The sequence below is a fragment of the Lynx rufus genome, unplaced genomic scaffold (genome assembly GCF_022079265.1).
Source record: "Lynx rufus isolate CCGP_SWC_20201006 ecotype Redwood Valley unplaced genomic scaffold, mLynRuf1.p SCAF_3, whole genome shotgun sequence".
NCBI lineage: Eukaryota > Metazoa > Chordata > Mammalia > Carnivora > Felidae > Lynx > Lynx rufus.
Window position 1 is genome coordinate 159,526,122 of NW_025814845.1, and position 15,582 is coordinate 159,541,703.

At 36.3% G+C, this 15,582-nt stretch overlaps 1 protein-coding gene across 1 annotated transcript in view; it reads left to right on the plus strand.

Moving 5' to 3' along the window:
* LOC124521301 (A disintegrin and metallopeptidase domain 3-like) overlaps positions 1-15,582 on the plus strand; it is a 146,652-nt gene that overhangs the window by 34,241 nt on the left and 96,829 nt on the right. Inside the window, exons 5-6 of the mRNA XM_047092394.1 lie at positions 6,437-6,513; positions 7,221-7,398. Of these exons, the coding sequence (XP_046948350.1) occupies positions 6,437-6,513; positions 7,221-7,398 (255 nt within the window). The remainder of the gene's footprint in view (positions 1-6,436; positions 6,514-7,220; positions 7,399-15,582) is intronic.

The window sequence follows — 15,582 nt, forward strand, 5'->3', positions numbered from 1 at the left end:
AGTCCCCACAGAATGAGTGAGAAAGTATTCCCTCTGCTTCTATACTCTGAAAGAGTTTGTAGAGAATTGGTATAATTTCTTCCTTAAATGTTTGGAGGAGTTCAACAATGAACCTATCTGGTCCTTGTGCATTCTGTTTTGGAAGATTATTAATTTTATATTTGATTAATAAATACAGACCCATTCAGATTGTCTGTTTCATCTTGTGTGAGGGTTGACGAATTGTGTTCTTCAAGGAGTTGGTCCATTTCATCTACATTTTCAAATTTGTGGGTGAGGAGTTGTTCATCATATTCATATATTATCTTTTAGTACTTATGGGATCCATAGTTATGTTGCCTTTTTAATTTTGATATTGGTAATTATTTTCTCTCATTTAAGTTAGACTGTGTGGCTAGAGGCTTATTGATTTTATTGATATTTTCAAAGAACCAGCTTGTGGTTTTATTCATTTTCTGTGTTGATTTCCTGTTTTCAGTGTCTTATAATTTCCTTTTTTTTTTTTAGTTTACTTTGGATTAAATTTGCTCTTCTTTTTTTAGTTACTTAAGGGGGAAACTTAGATTGTTGATTTTAGAACTTTCTTCTTTTTAAATATATGCATTAAATGCTATAGATTTCCCCCTAAACACTATTTTTGCTGCTTCCCATAAATTTGAAAAGCTGTGTTTTATTTCTATTTAGTTAAAAAAATAAATTTCTTTTGACATTTCTTTTTTGATCCGTGTGTCCTTTAGAAGCATGAAGTTTTTTAAAAATTTTCTTCTATTTTGATAGCACACATGCATGAGCTGGGGAGGGAGGAGCAGAGAGAAAGGGAGAGAGACAGACAGACAGACAGACAGACGGAGAGAATCCCAAGCAGGCTCTGTGCTGAGAGTATGGGAGTTCAAACTAACGAACAGTGAGATAATGACCTGAGTCAAAAGCAAGAGTTGGACGCTTAACAACTGAGCCACTCAAACATCTCGAGAAGCATGTGTTTGGGATTTTCCAGCTATCTTCTTGTTATTGACTTGTAATTTAATTCCATTGTGGTCTAATAGCAGACATTGTATTATTTCTATTCTTTTAAGTTGCTAGTGTGCTTTCTATGGCTCGGAATGTCTGTCTTGGTGAGTGTTCCTTATGAACTTGAGAAAAATGTGTATTCTGCTATTTTTGGATGAAGTAGTCTATAGATGTCAGTTATATCCAGTTGATTGATGATGTTGCTGAGTTCAACTGTGTCCACTTTCAAATTATACTGTATCATATCACAGGTAGTGTGAGTCCCTTATAATAAAAAATAACCCTAGTTCTTTCCTCCCATCCCTTGTATCATTGCTTTCATTCACTTTACTTATATATAAGCATATTATATATATATGAAATATGAATATAAAATGTATATCTGATATATAAGGTGTCCATATAAACATATGTAGTTAAATACATTGTTGCTATTATTTGAACAAATTTTATATCAGTTAAGGATAAGAAAAAAGTTTTTATTTTACTATCATATTCCCTTATCAGCAGTCTGCCTTTATGTAGATTCAGGTTTCTGACCTATATCATTTTCCTTTTCTATATAGGATTTTTTCAAAATATTTCTTAAAAACAAGTCTGCTGGCAATAAATTCCCTCAATTTTTGTTTGTCTCATAAATTTGTTACTTCTTTCTTTTTGAAGGATAATTTTGCAAGATATAGAATCCTTGGTTGGCAGGGTGTTTTTTCTCCCAATGCTTTAAATATTTTGCTTTAATCTTTTCTTATGTGCATGATTTATGAAGAGAAATCTTATGTAATTCTTATTCTTCTTCTATAGTTAAAAGTCTTTTCCCCCTGGCTTCTTTTAGGACTTTTTCTTTATATTTGATTTTCTGTAGTTTGAAAATGATGTTCCAAGGTGTAGTGGGTTTTATTTGTTTGTTTGTTTGTTTTAATTCTGTGTGGAATTCTGTGAGCTGTTTGGATCTGTGACTTGGTGTCTGACATTAATTTGGGGAAATTGTCAGTTATTATTGTTCAAATATATCTTCTGCTCCTTTCTCTTTTTCTTCTCTTTCTGTTATTCCCATCGTGTGTATGTTACAACTTTTGTGGTTGTATTGTAGTCTTTGAATATATTCTTCTGTTTTAGTCTTTTATTTTTCTTTTCAGATTTTAAAGTTTTGTTGATATATCCTCAAGTGCAGAGATTCTTTCCTCAGTCACTTCTCAACTACCAGTGAGCCATTAAAGGTACTCTTCATTTCTGTTATGGTGTTTTTTCATCTCTAGCATTTATTTTTGGTGCTTTCTGAGGATTTCTATCTTTCTGATTACATTGGTCATCTATTCTTACACAGTGTCTAGTTTATCCATTAGAGCACTTAGTATAATAATAAATATTATTCTAACATTCCTGCCATGTCTGTTTCTGATACTTGCTCTGTCTTTTCAAATTGTGTTTTTGCCTTTGGTATTTTTCTCAATAGCTGGACATGATGTAGCAGGTGAAAGGAACTGGTATAAATATGCCTTCAGTAATGTAGTGGTCAGCTGTGAGGAGAAAAGTGTTCTTTAGTCATATGGTTAACTTTCAGTGTTTTACTTGGCCTGTGCCTCTGGACTATGCACATCACAAATCTTTCTCAGTTTTTCTTTTTCTTCCTCCTTAGGTAGGGCAGAGTGGCCCAAGTGGGCTGGAGTTGGGTATTTCTCTTCCCCAGGTCAGTTAGGCTTTGATAATACCCCAGTAAGTTAGTCTGTTTGCTACTCAGACCTGTCTTTAAGTTGATATTTTTCTTATGCTTGATCTAGTCTGCTGTTGAAACTTTCTAGTGAATTTTCCTATCTCCTTTTTAAATTATTAATTTGTTTGTCACTCATTATCAGGGAAATACAAATCAAAACCACACTGAGATGCCACCTCACACTGGGAAGAGTGGCTAAAACGAACAACTCAGGAAACAACAGATGCTGGCAAGGATGTGGAGAAACTGGAACCCTCTTGCACTGTTGGTGGGAATGTAAACTGGTGAAGCTGCACTGGAAAACAGTGAGGAGGTTCCTCAAAAAATTAAAAATATAACTGCCCTATGATCCAGGAATAGCACTAGTAGGAATTTATGCAAGGGATACAGGAGTGTTGATTCATAGAGGCACGTGTACCCTAATGTTTATAGCAACACTTTCAACAATAGCCAAATTATGGAAAGAGCCTAAATGTCCATCAACTGATGAATAGATAAAGAAGATGTGGTTCATATATACAATGGAATACTACTTGGCAATGAGAAAGAATGAAATCCTGCCATTTGCAGCAATGTGGATGGAGTTGGAAGGTATTATGCTGAGTGAAATAAGTCAGTCAGAGAAGGACAGATATCATGTTTTACCTCATAATGTGGATCTTGAGAAACTTAACAGAGGACCATGGGGGAAGAGAAGGGGAAAAATATTTACAAACCATAAGAGACTCTTAAACACTGAGAACACACTGAGGGTTAATTGGGGGGTGGGGGAGAGGGGAAACTGGGTGATGGGCATTGAGGAGGGCACTTGTTGGGATGAGCACTGGGTGCTGTATGTAAGTGATGAACCATGGGAGTCTACCCCAAAAAGCCAAGAGCACACTTTACACACTGTATGTTAGCCAATTTGACAATAAATTATATTAAAAACAAAAAGAAAAAAAAATTCTTACTTTGTTCATGCATTGTTGTCTTGACCTCAGTGTGTATATTTATGAGTTATTTTTTTATTGAGGTATAATTGGCATTAATATTATATCAGGTTCAGATGTTCAACATGATTCAGTATTTGTATATGTTGTCAAATCATTACCATAGTTATTCTAGTTAACATCCATCACCATACAGTTACTGGATTTTAAGATCTATTCTCTTAGCAACTTTCAAATAGACAATATAGTATAATATAGAATAATTAACTGCAGTCACTGTACTGTACATTATATTCCCATTACTTATTTTTTTGTAGCTGGAAGTTTGTGTCTGAGAGTTCTTTTTAACTTCTCCCTAATGTTAATCGTTTAAGTTCATTTCAATAGGGTCAATTTCTGGAGATTTATCTTGTTCCTTGTTTGAAACATTTTTTTCCTGATTCTTCATTTTACTTGACTCACTGTTTGGGTTGTTGGCTCATAGTCAAAGCAGTCACCTCTCCCAGTCTTCACCAACTGGCCTTATGCAGATGCAGACTCCCCAAATCAGCCTTGCCATTGATTTTGGGGGCCTCTACTAACTTTTTATTTCTTCAGGTAGAAGCTGTCCTGCTGTCTCTGTGCTGGTTAGGAAGGAGGATCAAAGGTATCTACCATTCCAAACTGCTATCTCTGGTCTCTAGATTGTAGAGGCAACTAGATTGTACCAGGTCTATCAGTGCTCCAGGATTGGTGAGACAGATGCTAATTCTATGAGCGGTTTTGGTGGAGTGGGGCACTGCATGCATGAATAAACTTTTTCCTTCTCTAGTGAAAGGCAGAAAACTAGAATTTGCATTAACTTACTCTGTGCTGATCAATTACTCTGTGTTGCAGATCAATTATGTGTAACTAGTCCAAGTCACCACCCTTATTTTTGCCTGGGTTGCTAGCTGTGCTGAACTCATCAGGGCTCCAAGACTGGTGACACAGTTCTTTTGGTAGCTCCTTCAGAAAAATTGGGGCACCTGATATGTGAAAAATCCCTTTCCTTCCCTGGTCAAGCTGGGAAACGAAGGGTCTCTTTGTGATCATATGGCAGTGCCCTGGACAGTGTCCCTGATGTAAGGTATACCAAATCTCCATACTGGCTTTAATGAGTCTGATTTTGCATTCTCCTAGAGTGGTTCAGAAGCCTTTCAATTAGTTTTTGATTAATCATAAAGAGAATTTGTCCATGTATTACTGCTAAATTGGTGTATTTGTTCTATGGTAGGGGGTCCAGGGCTTCCTACTCTATCTTCCTAACCAGAATTTCAGCCTTTATTTCTCTGAGTACTTTTCAACTCCATGTTCTTTCTGTTTTCTTTCTTGGATTCTGATATATATTTTAGATCTGGTATTGTTCCACAGCTTATTTGAGGCTCTAGGATTTTCTTAGCTCATTTTTCTGTTTCATATATTGGATAAATTCCACTGATCTGTCCTCAAGTTCAGAGATTCTAACCCTTGTCATCTCCACTTTACTTTTGAGCCTATCCTAATAATTTATTTGCTTTCTTTGTGGCTTTTATTTCTATTCTGTAATTTCTTTCAAGATAATTTGTAATTGTTCACTGAAGCAGTTCTCCATGGCTGGTTTAAAATCTTATCTGCTAGTTCCAACATGTGTCTCATATCAATATTGGCATCAGTTGGTTGTTTTCTCTCTCTCTCTCTCTCTCTCTCTCTCTCTCTCTCTCTCTCTCTTTTTTTCTTCAGTTCTTGATATAGTGGGTGATTTTTGCTTGTGTCCTTGGTATTTAAGTCTTCTGTTTTTGAAGGCAGTCATCCAGTTTAAGTTTAGATTTAGAGTGTGTTGTTTGAATGATAATTTAGCTTTCTTGTAGGTTTTAAAGTTATTCTGTTGTGCTTTGTTCTTCTAGCTCTACTGGACCTCTGCTATTGCAGCCTGTGGTGGTAAGAGGTATTACCTGTGCCACTGCCTCTCAGTGAGGAAAGTTCCTATCTGGAACGAATGGAAATAATATGTATGGCAGCTAATAATGTATAATAACAACATATAAACAAATTCATAGGAAAGAATGTGAATCATAATAGCATAGCGTTAGCAAAGGAACAGAACTGACTGTAGAATCACTAGAATTTTAAGGGGAGAGATGGGAATATTCACTGAAAGAGAGTATTAGGGGAGAACCTGGGAAGACTAATGCTGTGAAAGTCCATGGAGAGGAGAGCTTGGAATAAGATGATAAACATGGTGAGATATTACAGAGAAATTAAAAAAAAAGAAATATCATTTAAGATACTTTTGGGTAACTTAAAAAATAAGTGAAATGTTCAGATTTGAAGTCAAATTACTACTGTGAGATACATAAAGTTAGTAGTTATAAACTATACATTCAAGAAATGTGGCTTAGAAAGAAAAGATGCAGTAAAGGAAGTTGAAAAAAATTTAGAAATATAGCAAGGATTATCTGGGGAAGGATAAGAGTCATGATTATTCTTAATCAAATAGAGTTAAGAGGAAGAGATTGCAAGTAATGCAATATCTGGTGGATAATATGGTAATGGCTACATATGAATGTTTGATGATGTTTAGGAAGTAAGGATAAACCAAAAACTTTGTTTACAAATCATTCATGCACTTGTTGTGATGAGCGCTGGATGTTGTATAGAAGTATTGAATCACTGTGTTGTGCACCTGAATCTAATATTACACTGTGTGTTAACTAGCTGAATTTAAATAAAAACTTAAAAAGCCCAATTATTCATGAATGTATCTTCATATACTCCTCTTTAGGGCCATTGCCTTTATCAAGGATATGCCGCAGAGGTTCCAAAATCAGTTGTGACACTTAGCACTTGTTCTGGACTCAGGTAATGGCATTTTCTAGAGATGAACATGATTGAAAATCTTGTGTGGTCTTTAAAAAAATTTATTTTAAGTTTATTTATTTTTGAGAGACAGAGACAAAGATAGAGACAGAGTGTGAATGGGGGAGGGGCAGACAGAGAGAGAGATATAGAATCTGAAGCAGGCTCCAGGCTCAGAGCTGTCAGCACAGAGTCTGAAAGTGGGGCTTGAACCCATGAACTGCAAGATCATGACTTCAGCTGAAGTTGGACGGTTAACTGACTGAGCCACCCAGGCGTCCCCAAAATCTTGTGTGATCTTTTAATTTTCAGAAACATCTTGAAGGATAGAATGAAGACAAAGAAAATAGAGACTTTGATTGTGTTTCTTCCCATATACTTTCTTTTCCTCCTTCTCTTTTTTAATCACTGTCCCAGGCATGCAGTCATAATACTTATGCAGAAATAGCTTCCACTAACTAGTTTGAAGAATATTCAAATTTCTTAGTCACACTAGAACCACAATGACTCCAAATGGCATAATAGAGAGAAGCTATAAAATTGTGTTTGAAAGTTTATCAAAGTACAAAGAGATGATTCTTAGATATTAGACCACAAACACCACTGTTAAATTTCTATAAATTTTTTTATTTAATGGTGATTTACATTTCTCAGTGGGTACTCTATATTAGTTATCTTTTTATTTCTTTTTTATGTGTTTAAATATTTAGGGGATTATTGCAGTTGGAGAACGTCAGTTATGGCATTGAACCATTGGAATCTGCAGCTGCATATGAGCATATGCTTTATCAAATAAAGAATAATAAAACTGAGTTTTTGCCCTTACAAGAAAATTATCCCACGACCCAAGTGGTAGATCAGTCCTACCGGATACTTGTGAAATCAGAAGTAAGTAACCACTTAATTGTGATCTTCACTTGTGTTATCTTTGATAAATTTATTCACATTGGAATGTGTTACATTTGGAAAACAGATTTAAACTGATATTGATTATATTAAAATTTTCAATTGTAAGATATTTATTTTAAATATATTTTGGGGGTGCCTGGGTAGCTCAGTTGGTTGGGTGTCAGACTTCGGCTCAGGTCATGAGCTCACCATCCATGAGTTCGAGCCCCGCATCAGGCTCGATGCTGCCAGCTCAGAGCCTGGAGCCTGCTTCAGATTGTGTCTCCCCTTCTCTCTGCCCCTCCCCTGCTCACTCTCTGTCTCTCAAAAAAAAAAATGAATAAACGTTAAAAAAATTTTTAAATATATTTTTATGTTTAGACATATGATATATAGAAAATGTAATAGATATAAACACACATAATTAAACAGTAAAAATTCTCACATTTTCCTAATTGCAAGTATATTGATGCATATATACATATTTGCATTGTTATTGAATTAACATTCTACTAATATAATGTTACACAAATTTGCTGATTATTTCTTTCTCAGGATTTTCCTTGCCAATACATTTTTTCTTTGTAGCAAAGTGTTATTTTGATAGAAAATTTAAAAGTGGAAAAGTGGCAAGAAATTGTCCTAAATCTCATGGTCTATAGACAGATAGTGCTTTTGGAGTATTGGAGTATTTGTTCCAATTCTTTTAATATATCTAATTATAAACGTAGATCTATAAGTGTATAGATTTTTAAAAAAAATTATTTAAATTCAAGTTAATTAACATATAGTGTAGTATTGGTTTCAGGGGTAGAAGCCAGTGGTTCATCACTTATATATAACACCCAGTGCTCATCTCAACAAGTGCCCTCCTTAATGTCCATCACCCATTTAGCCCATCCCCCTACCCAACACCCCGCCAGCAACCCTCAGTTTGCTTTCTGTTTTTAAGAGTTTCTTATGGTTTGCCTCCCTCTCTGTTTTTATCTTATTTTTCATTTCCTTCCCCTATGTTCATCTGTTGTGTTTCTTAAATTCCACATATGACTGAAATCATATGATATTTGTCTTTCTCTGATTGACGTATTTTGCTTAGCATGGTACACTCACTCTAGTTCCATCCACGTTGTTGCAAATGGCAAGATTTCCTTCTTTTTGATCACTCACTAGTATTCGATTGTATATATACACCACAACTTTATCCATTCATCAGTTGAAGGGCATTTGAATTTTTTCCATTAGTTGGCTATTGTTGATAGCACTGCTATAAACATTGGGGTGCATGTGCCTCTTAAATGTAACATAATTTAATGATAAGTAAAAATATGCATTATCCTTTTAATAGCAAACAGGAAATTTAAAATGCACATTATCTTTTAATAGCAAAAAGGAAATTTCAAAGTGGAGTAAATTTCCTTTTTGTTGTTAAAAGGATAATGCACATTTTTACTTATCGGTAAATTATATTACACTTATTACTTTAAATTAAATATATTGGTTAACATCTATTAAAATATTAAATAGACACATATGTAAGGAAAATAAGAATGGATCATATGCCATTTTCTAGAGGTAAATGAAATTGTGGAATCCACTGCAATCATTTTGATGTGTACCCTTTTGTACTTAAATATGTTACAAAATTATGTCATATTTTGTGTGTTTTTTTTAATGTTTATTTATTTATTTTGAGAGAGAGTGCTTATGCACAAGCAGGGGGGAAGGGCAGAGATAGAGGAGAGAGAGAATCCCAAGCAGGCTTCGCATTGTCAGCACAACCCCAATGCAGGGCTCAATCTAAGGAACTGTAAGATCATGACCTGAGCTAAAATCAAGAGTTGGATGTTTAACTGACTGAGCCACTCAGTCACCTGGCTTTTTGATATCTATCTATCTTATCTATCTATCTATCTATCTATCTATCTATCTATCTATATCCACCCTGTCTACATATTCTCATCATGATTGGATATAACATTAAAAAGAAGCAGGGACGCCTAGGTGGCTCAGTTGGTTGAGCGTCTGACTTCAGCTCAGGTCATGATCTCAGTTCGTGGGTTCGAGCCCCAATTCAGTCTCTGTGCTGACTGCTTGCTCAGAGCCTGGAGCCTGTTTCAGATTCTGTGTCTCCTTCTCTCTCTGCCCCTCCCCCGCTCATGCTTTGTCTCACTCTGTTTCTCAAAAATAAATGTAAAGAGAAGCAAAACAAAATAGTAATGAGTGGTACTTAAACTGAATTTATGATGAACTCCATCTCATTGTTGCTTTAATTTGCATGTATTTATTTTGTCAAAGATATTGGTACATATACAGATTAATTAAACTGCCCTTTTAGAAGCTCATAAAATTATAAAATATAATCATATATAGGGATTACCCCCAACTTTATGCCAGCTCTGGAAACCATCTGCATGTTTTAATACAACACTGGATACAATTGAAGACAATATTTGCCACTGAAATAGAGTACTATCACATAAGTAAATTGAAAAACTGTAAAGGATTCCATGAATACTCTTCTGTGGCAGAGGAAGACCCTAAGAGATGGACATAAGTTTGGAAAAAGACCCCCTCCAGTGAATCAGCAATAAGACAGAGATTAGATAAGATAAGATAGAGACAATATACCTTCCATTGCCTTGATTTGAATTACAAGTCTGTCCATTTTAGCCACAAAAACTTTGGTGAGTAACATAATCTATGTTTAAATTCCTTATCTGTAAAAAAACTAATAATAGAAATAATATCTAATTCATACAATTATTTCAAAGATTAAGTACATTTATAGATAGAAATTTCTTAGCATAGTATGTAGACAAGTAAAATCCCAGTAAAAATCACTACTACTATTATTATTTGATCACCATAGTTTCTAATGTTGTGGGGAAAGGTAATTGGAAGTAATTATGGAAAGTTTGGGTACAAACAAAATGTAATAATGAAGTAAAATAGAGACTAACATTTCAGAACCTAAGAAGAAACCAGGGATGTCATTTCAGGACTGGAGATAAATATTTGTATGTATTTGGGAATTTTATATCTTTTTTTTTTCAACATATGAAATTTATTCTCAAATTGGTTTCCATACAACACCCAGTGCTCATCCCAACAGGTGCCCTCCTCAATACTCATCATCCACCCACCCCTCCCTCCCACCCCCCATCAACCCTCAGTTTGTTCTCAGTTTTTAAGAGTCTCTTATGCTTTGGCTCTCTCCCACTCTAACCTCTTTTTTTTTTCCTTCCCCTCCTCCATGGGTTTCTGTTAAGTTTCTCAGGATCCACATAAGAGTGAAAATATATGGTATCTGTCTTTCTCTGTATGGCTTATTTCACTTAGCATCACACTCTCCAGTTCTGTCCACGTTGCTACAAAGGGCCATATTTCATTCTTTCTCATTGCCATGTAGTACTCCATTGTGTATATAAACCACAATTTCTTTATCCATTCATCAGTGGATGGACATTTAGGCTCTTTCCATAATTTGGCTATTGTTGAGAGTGCTGCTATAAATATTGGGGAACAAGTGCCTGTACAGGGGAACTCCTGTATCCCTTGGGTAAATTCCTAGCAGTGCTATTCCTGGGTCATAGGATAGGTCTATTTTTAATTTTCTGAGGAACCTCAACACTGCTTTCCAGAGTGGCTGCACCAGTTTGCATTCCCACCAACAGTGCAAGAGGGTTCCCGTTTCTCCACATCCTCGCCAGCATCTATAGTCTCCTGATTTGTTCATTTTGGCCACTCTGACTGGCGTGAGGTGATATCTGAGTGTGGTTTTGATTTGTATTTCCCTGATGAGGAGCGACGTTGAGCATCTTTTCATGTGCCTGTCGGCCATCCGGATGTGTTCTGTAGAGAAGTGTCTATTCATGTTTTCTGCCCATTTCTTCACTGGGTTATTTGTTTTTCAGGTGTGGAGTTTGGTGAGCTCTTTATAGATTTTGGATACTAGCCCTTTGTCCGATATGTCATTTGCAAATATCTTTTCCCATTCCGTTGGTTGCCTTTTAGTTTTGTTGGTTGTTTCCTTTGCTGTGCAGAAGCTTTTTATCTTCATAAGATCCCAGTAATTCATTTTTGCTTTTAATTCCCGTGCTTTTGGGGATGTGTCGAGTAAGAGATTGTTATGGCTGAGGTCAGAGAGGTCGTTTCCTGCTTTCTCCTCTTGAGTTTTGATGGTTTCCTGTCTCACATTCAGGTCCTTTATCCCTTTTGAGTTTATTTTTGTGAATGGTGTGAGAAAGTGGTCTAGTTTCAACCTTCTGCATGTTGCTGTCCAGTTCTCCCAGCACCATTTGTTAAAGAGACTGTCTTTTTTCCATTGGATGTTCTTTCCTGCTTTGTCAAAGATTAGTTGGCCATACGTTTGTGGGTCTAGTTCTGGGGTTTCTATTCTATTCCATTGGTCTATATGTCTGTTTTTGTGCCAATACCATGCTGTCTTGATGATTACAACTTTGTAGTAGAGGCTAAAGTCTGGGATTGTGATGCCTCCTGCTTTGGTCTTCTTCAAAATTACTTTGGCTATTCGGGGTCTTTTGTGGTTCCATATGAATTTTAGGATTGCTTGTTCTAGTTTCGAGAAGATTGCTGGTGCAATTTTGATTGGGATTGCATTGAATGTGTAGATAGCTTTGGGTAGTATTGACATTTTGACAATATTTATTCTTCCAATCCATGAGCAGGGAATGTCTTTCCATTTCTTTAAATCTTCTTCAATTACCTTCATAAGCTTTCTATAGTTTTCAGCATACAGATCTTTTACCTCTTTGGTTAGATTTATTCCTAGGTATTTTATGCTTCTTGGTGCAATTGTGAATGGGATCAGTTTCTTTATTTGTCTTTCTGTTGCTTCATTGTTAGTGTATAAGAATGCAACTGATTTCTGTACATTGATTTTGTATCCTGCAACTTTGCTGAATTCATGTATCAGTTCTAGCAGACTTTTGGTGGAGTCTATCGGATTTTCCATGTATACTATCATGTCATCTGCAAAAAGTGAAAACTTAACTTCATCTTTGCCAATTTTGATGCCTTTGATTTCCTTTTGTTGTCTGATTGCTGATGCTAGAACTTCCAGCACTATGTTAAACAACAGCGGTGAGAGCGGGCATCCCTGTCGTGTTCCTGATCTCAGGGAAAAAGCTCTCAGTTTTTCCCCGTTGAGGATGATGTTAGCTGTGGGCTTTTCATAAATGGCTTTTATGATCTTTAAGTATGTTCCTTCTATCCCAAATTTCTCGAGGGTTTTTATTAAGAAAGGGTGCTGGGTTTTGTTAAAGGCCTTTTCTGCATCGATTGACAGGATCATACGGTTCTTTGCTTTTCTTTTATTAATGTGATGTATCACACTGATTGATTTGCGAATGTTGAACCAGCCCTGCATCCCAGGAATGAATCCCACTTGATCATGGTGAATAATTCTTTTCATATGCTGTTGAATTCGATTTGCTAGTATCTTATTGAGAATTTTTGCATCCATATTCATCAGGGATATTGGCCTATAGTTCTCTTTTTTACTGGGTCTCTGTCTGGCTTAGGAATCAAAGTAATACTGGCTTCATAGAATGAGTCTGGAAGTTTTCCTTCCCTTTCTATTTCTTGGAGTAGCTTGAGAAGGATAGGTATTATCTCTGCTTTAAACGTCTGGTAGAACTCCCCTGGGAAGCCATCTTGTCCTGGACTCTTATTTGTTGAGAGATTTTTGATAACCGATTCAATTTCTTCACTGGTTATGGGTCTGTTCAAGCTTTCTATTTCCTCCTGATTGAGTTTTGGAAGAGTGTGGGTGTTTAGGAATTTGTCCATTTCTTCCAGGTTGTCCAATTTGTTGGCATATAATTTTTCATAGTATTCCATGATAATTGCTTGTATCTCTGAGGGATTGGTTGTAATAATTCCATATTCATTCATGATTTTATCTATTTGGGTCATCTCCCTTTTCTTTTTCAGAAGCCTGGCTAGAGGTTTGTCAATTTTCTTAATTTTTTCAAAACACCAACTCTTGGTTTCATTGATCTGCTCTACAGTTTTTTAGATTCTATATTGTTTAGTTCTGCTCTGATCTTTATTATTTCTCTTCTTCTGCTGGGTTTAGGCTGCCTTTGCTGTTCTGCCTCTATTTCTTTTAGGTGTGCTGTTAGATTTTGTATTTGATATTTTTCTTGTTTCTTGAGATAGGCCTGGATTGCGATGTATTTTCCTCTCAGGACTGCCTTTGCTGCATCCCAAAGCATTTGGATTGTTGTATTTTCATCTTCGTTTGTTTCCATATATTTTTTAATTTCTTCTCTAATTGCCTGGTTGACCCACTCATTCTTTAGTAGGGTGTTCTTTAACCTCCATGCTTTTGGAGGTTTTCCAGACCTTTTCCTGTGGTTGATTTAAAGCTTCATAGCATTGTGGTCTGAAAGTATGCATGGTATAATTTCAATTCTTGTATATTATGAAGGGCTGTTTTGTGACCCAGTATGTGATCTATCTTGGAAAATGTTCCATGTGCACTTGAGAAGAGAATATATTCTGTTGGTTTGGGATGCAGAGTTCTAAATATATCTGTCAAGTCCATCTGATCCAATGTATCATTCAGGGCCCTTGTTTCTTTATTGACCATGTGTCTAGATGATCTATCCATTTCTGTAAGTGGAGTGTTAAAGTCCCCTGCAATTACCGCATTCTTATCAATAAGGTTGCTTATGTTTGTGATTAATTGTTTTATATATTTGGGGGCTGCCAAATTCGGTGCATGGAGATTTATAATTGTTAGCTCCTCCTGATGAAGAGACCCTGTAATTATTATATAATGCCCTTCTTCATCTCTTGTTACAGCCTTTAATTTAAAGTCTAGTTTGTCTGATATAAGTATGGCTACTCCAGCTTTCTTTTGGCTTCCAGTAGCATGATAAATAGTTCTCCATCCCCTTACTCTCAATCTAAAGGTGTCCTCAGGTCTAAAATGAGTCTCTTGTAGACAGCAAATAGATGGGTCTTGTTTTTTTATCCATTCTGATACCCTATGTCTTTTGGTTGGTGCATTTAGTCCATTTACATTCAGTGTTATTATAGAAAGATACGGGTTTAGAGTCATTGTGATGTCTGTATGATTTATGCTTGTAGTGATGCCTCTGGTACTTTGTCTCACAGGATCCCCCTTAGGATCTCTTGTAGGGCTGGTTTAGTGGTGACAAATTCCTTCAGTTTTTGTTTGTTTGGGAAGACCTTTATCTCTCCTTCTATTCTAAATGACAGACTTGCTGGATAAAGGATTCTCAGCTGCATATTTTTCCTGTTCAGCACATTAAAGATCTCGTGCCAATCCTTTCTGGCCTGCCAAGTTTCAAAAGAGAGATCAGTCACGAGTCTTATTGGTCTCCCTTTATAAGTTAGGGCACGTTTACCCCTTGCTGCTTTCAGAATTTTCTATTTATCCTTGTATTTTGCCAGTTTCACTATGATATGTCGTGCAGAAGATCGATTCAAGTTACGTCTGAAGGGAGTTCTCTGTGCCTCTTGGATTTCAATGCCTTTTTCCTTCCCCAGTTCAGGGAAGTTCTCAGCTATTATTTCTTCAAGTACCCCTTCAGCACCTTTCCCTCTCTCTTCCTCCTCTGGGATACCAATTATGCATATATTATTTCTTTTTAGTGTATCACTTAGTTCTCTTATTTTCCCCTCTTACTCCTGGATTTTTTTATCTCTCTTTTTCTCAGCTTCCTCTTTTTCCATAACTTTATCTTCTAGTTCACCTATTCTCTCCTCTGCCTCTTCAATCCGAGCCGTCGTCGTTTCCATTTTGTTTTGCATCTCATTTAAACCGTTTTTCAGCTCCTCCTGACTGTTCCTTAGTCCCTTGATCTCTGTAGCAAGAGATTCTCTGCTGTCCTCTATACTGTTTTCAAGCCCAGCGATTAATTTTATAACTATTACCCTAATTCACTTTCTGTTATATTATTTAAATCCTTTTTGATCAGTTCATTAGCTGTTGTTATTTCCTGGAGATTTTTCTGAGGGGAATTCTTCCGTTTGGTCATTTTGGATAGTCCCTGGTGTGGTGAGGGCCTGCAGGGCACTTCCCCTGTGCTGTGGTGTATAACTGGAGTTGGTGGGCGGGGCCGCAGTCCGACCTGATGTCTGCCCCCAGCCCACCGCTGGGGCCACAGTCAGACTGGTGTGTGCCTTCTC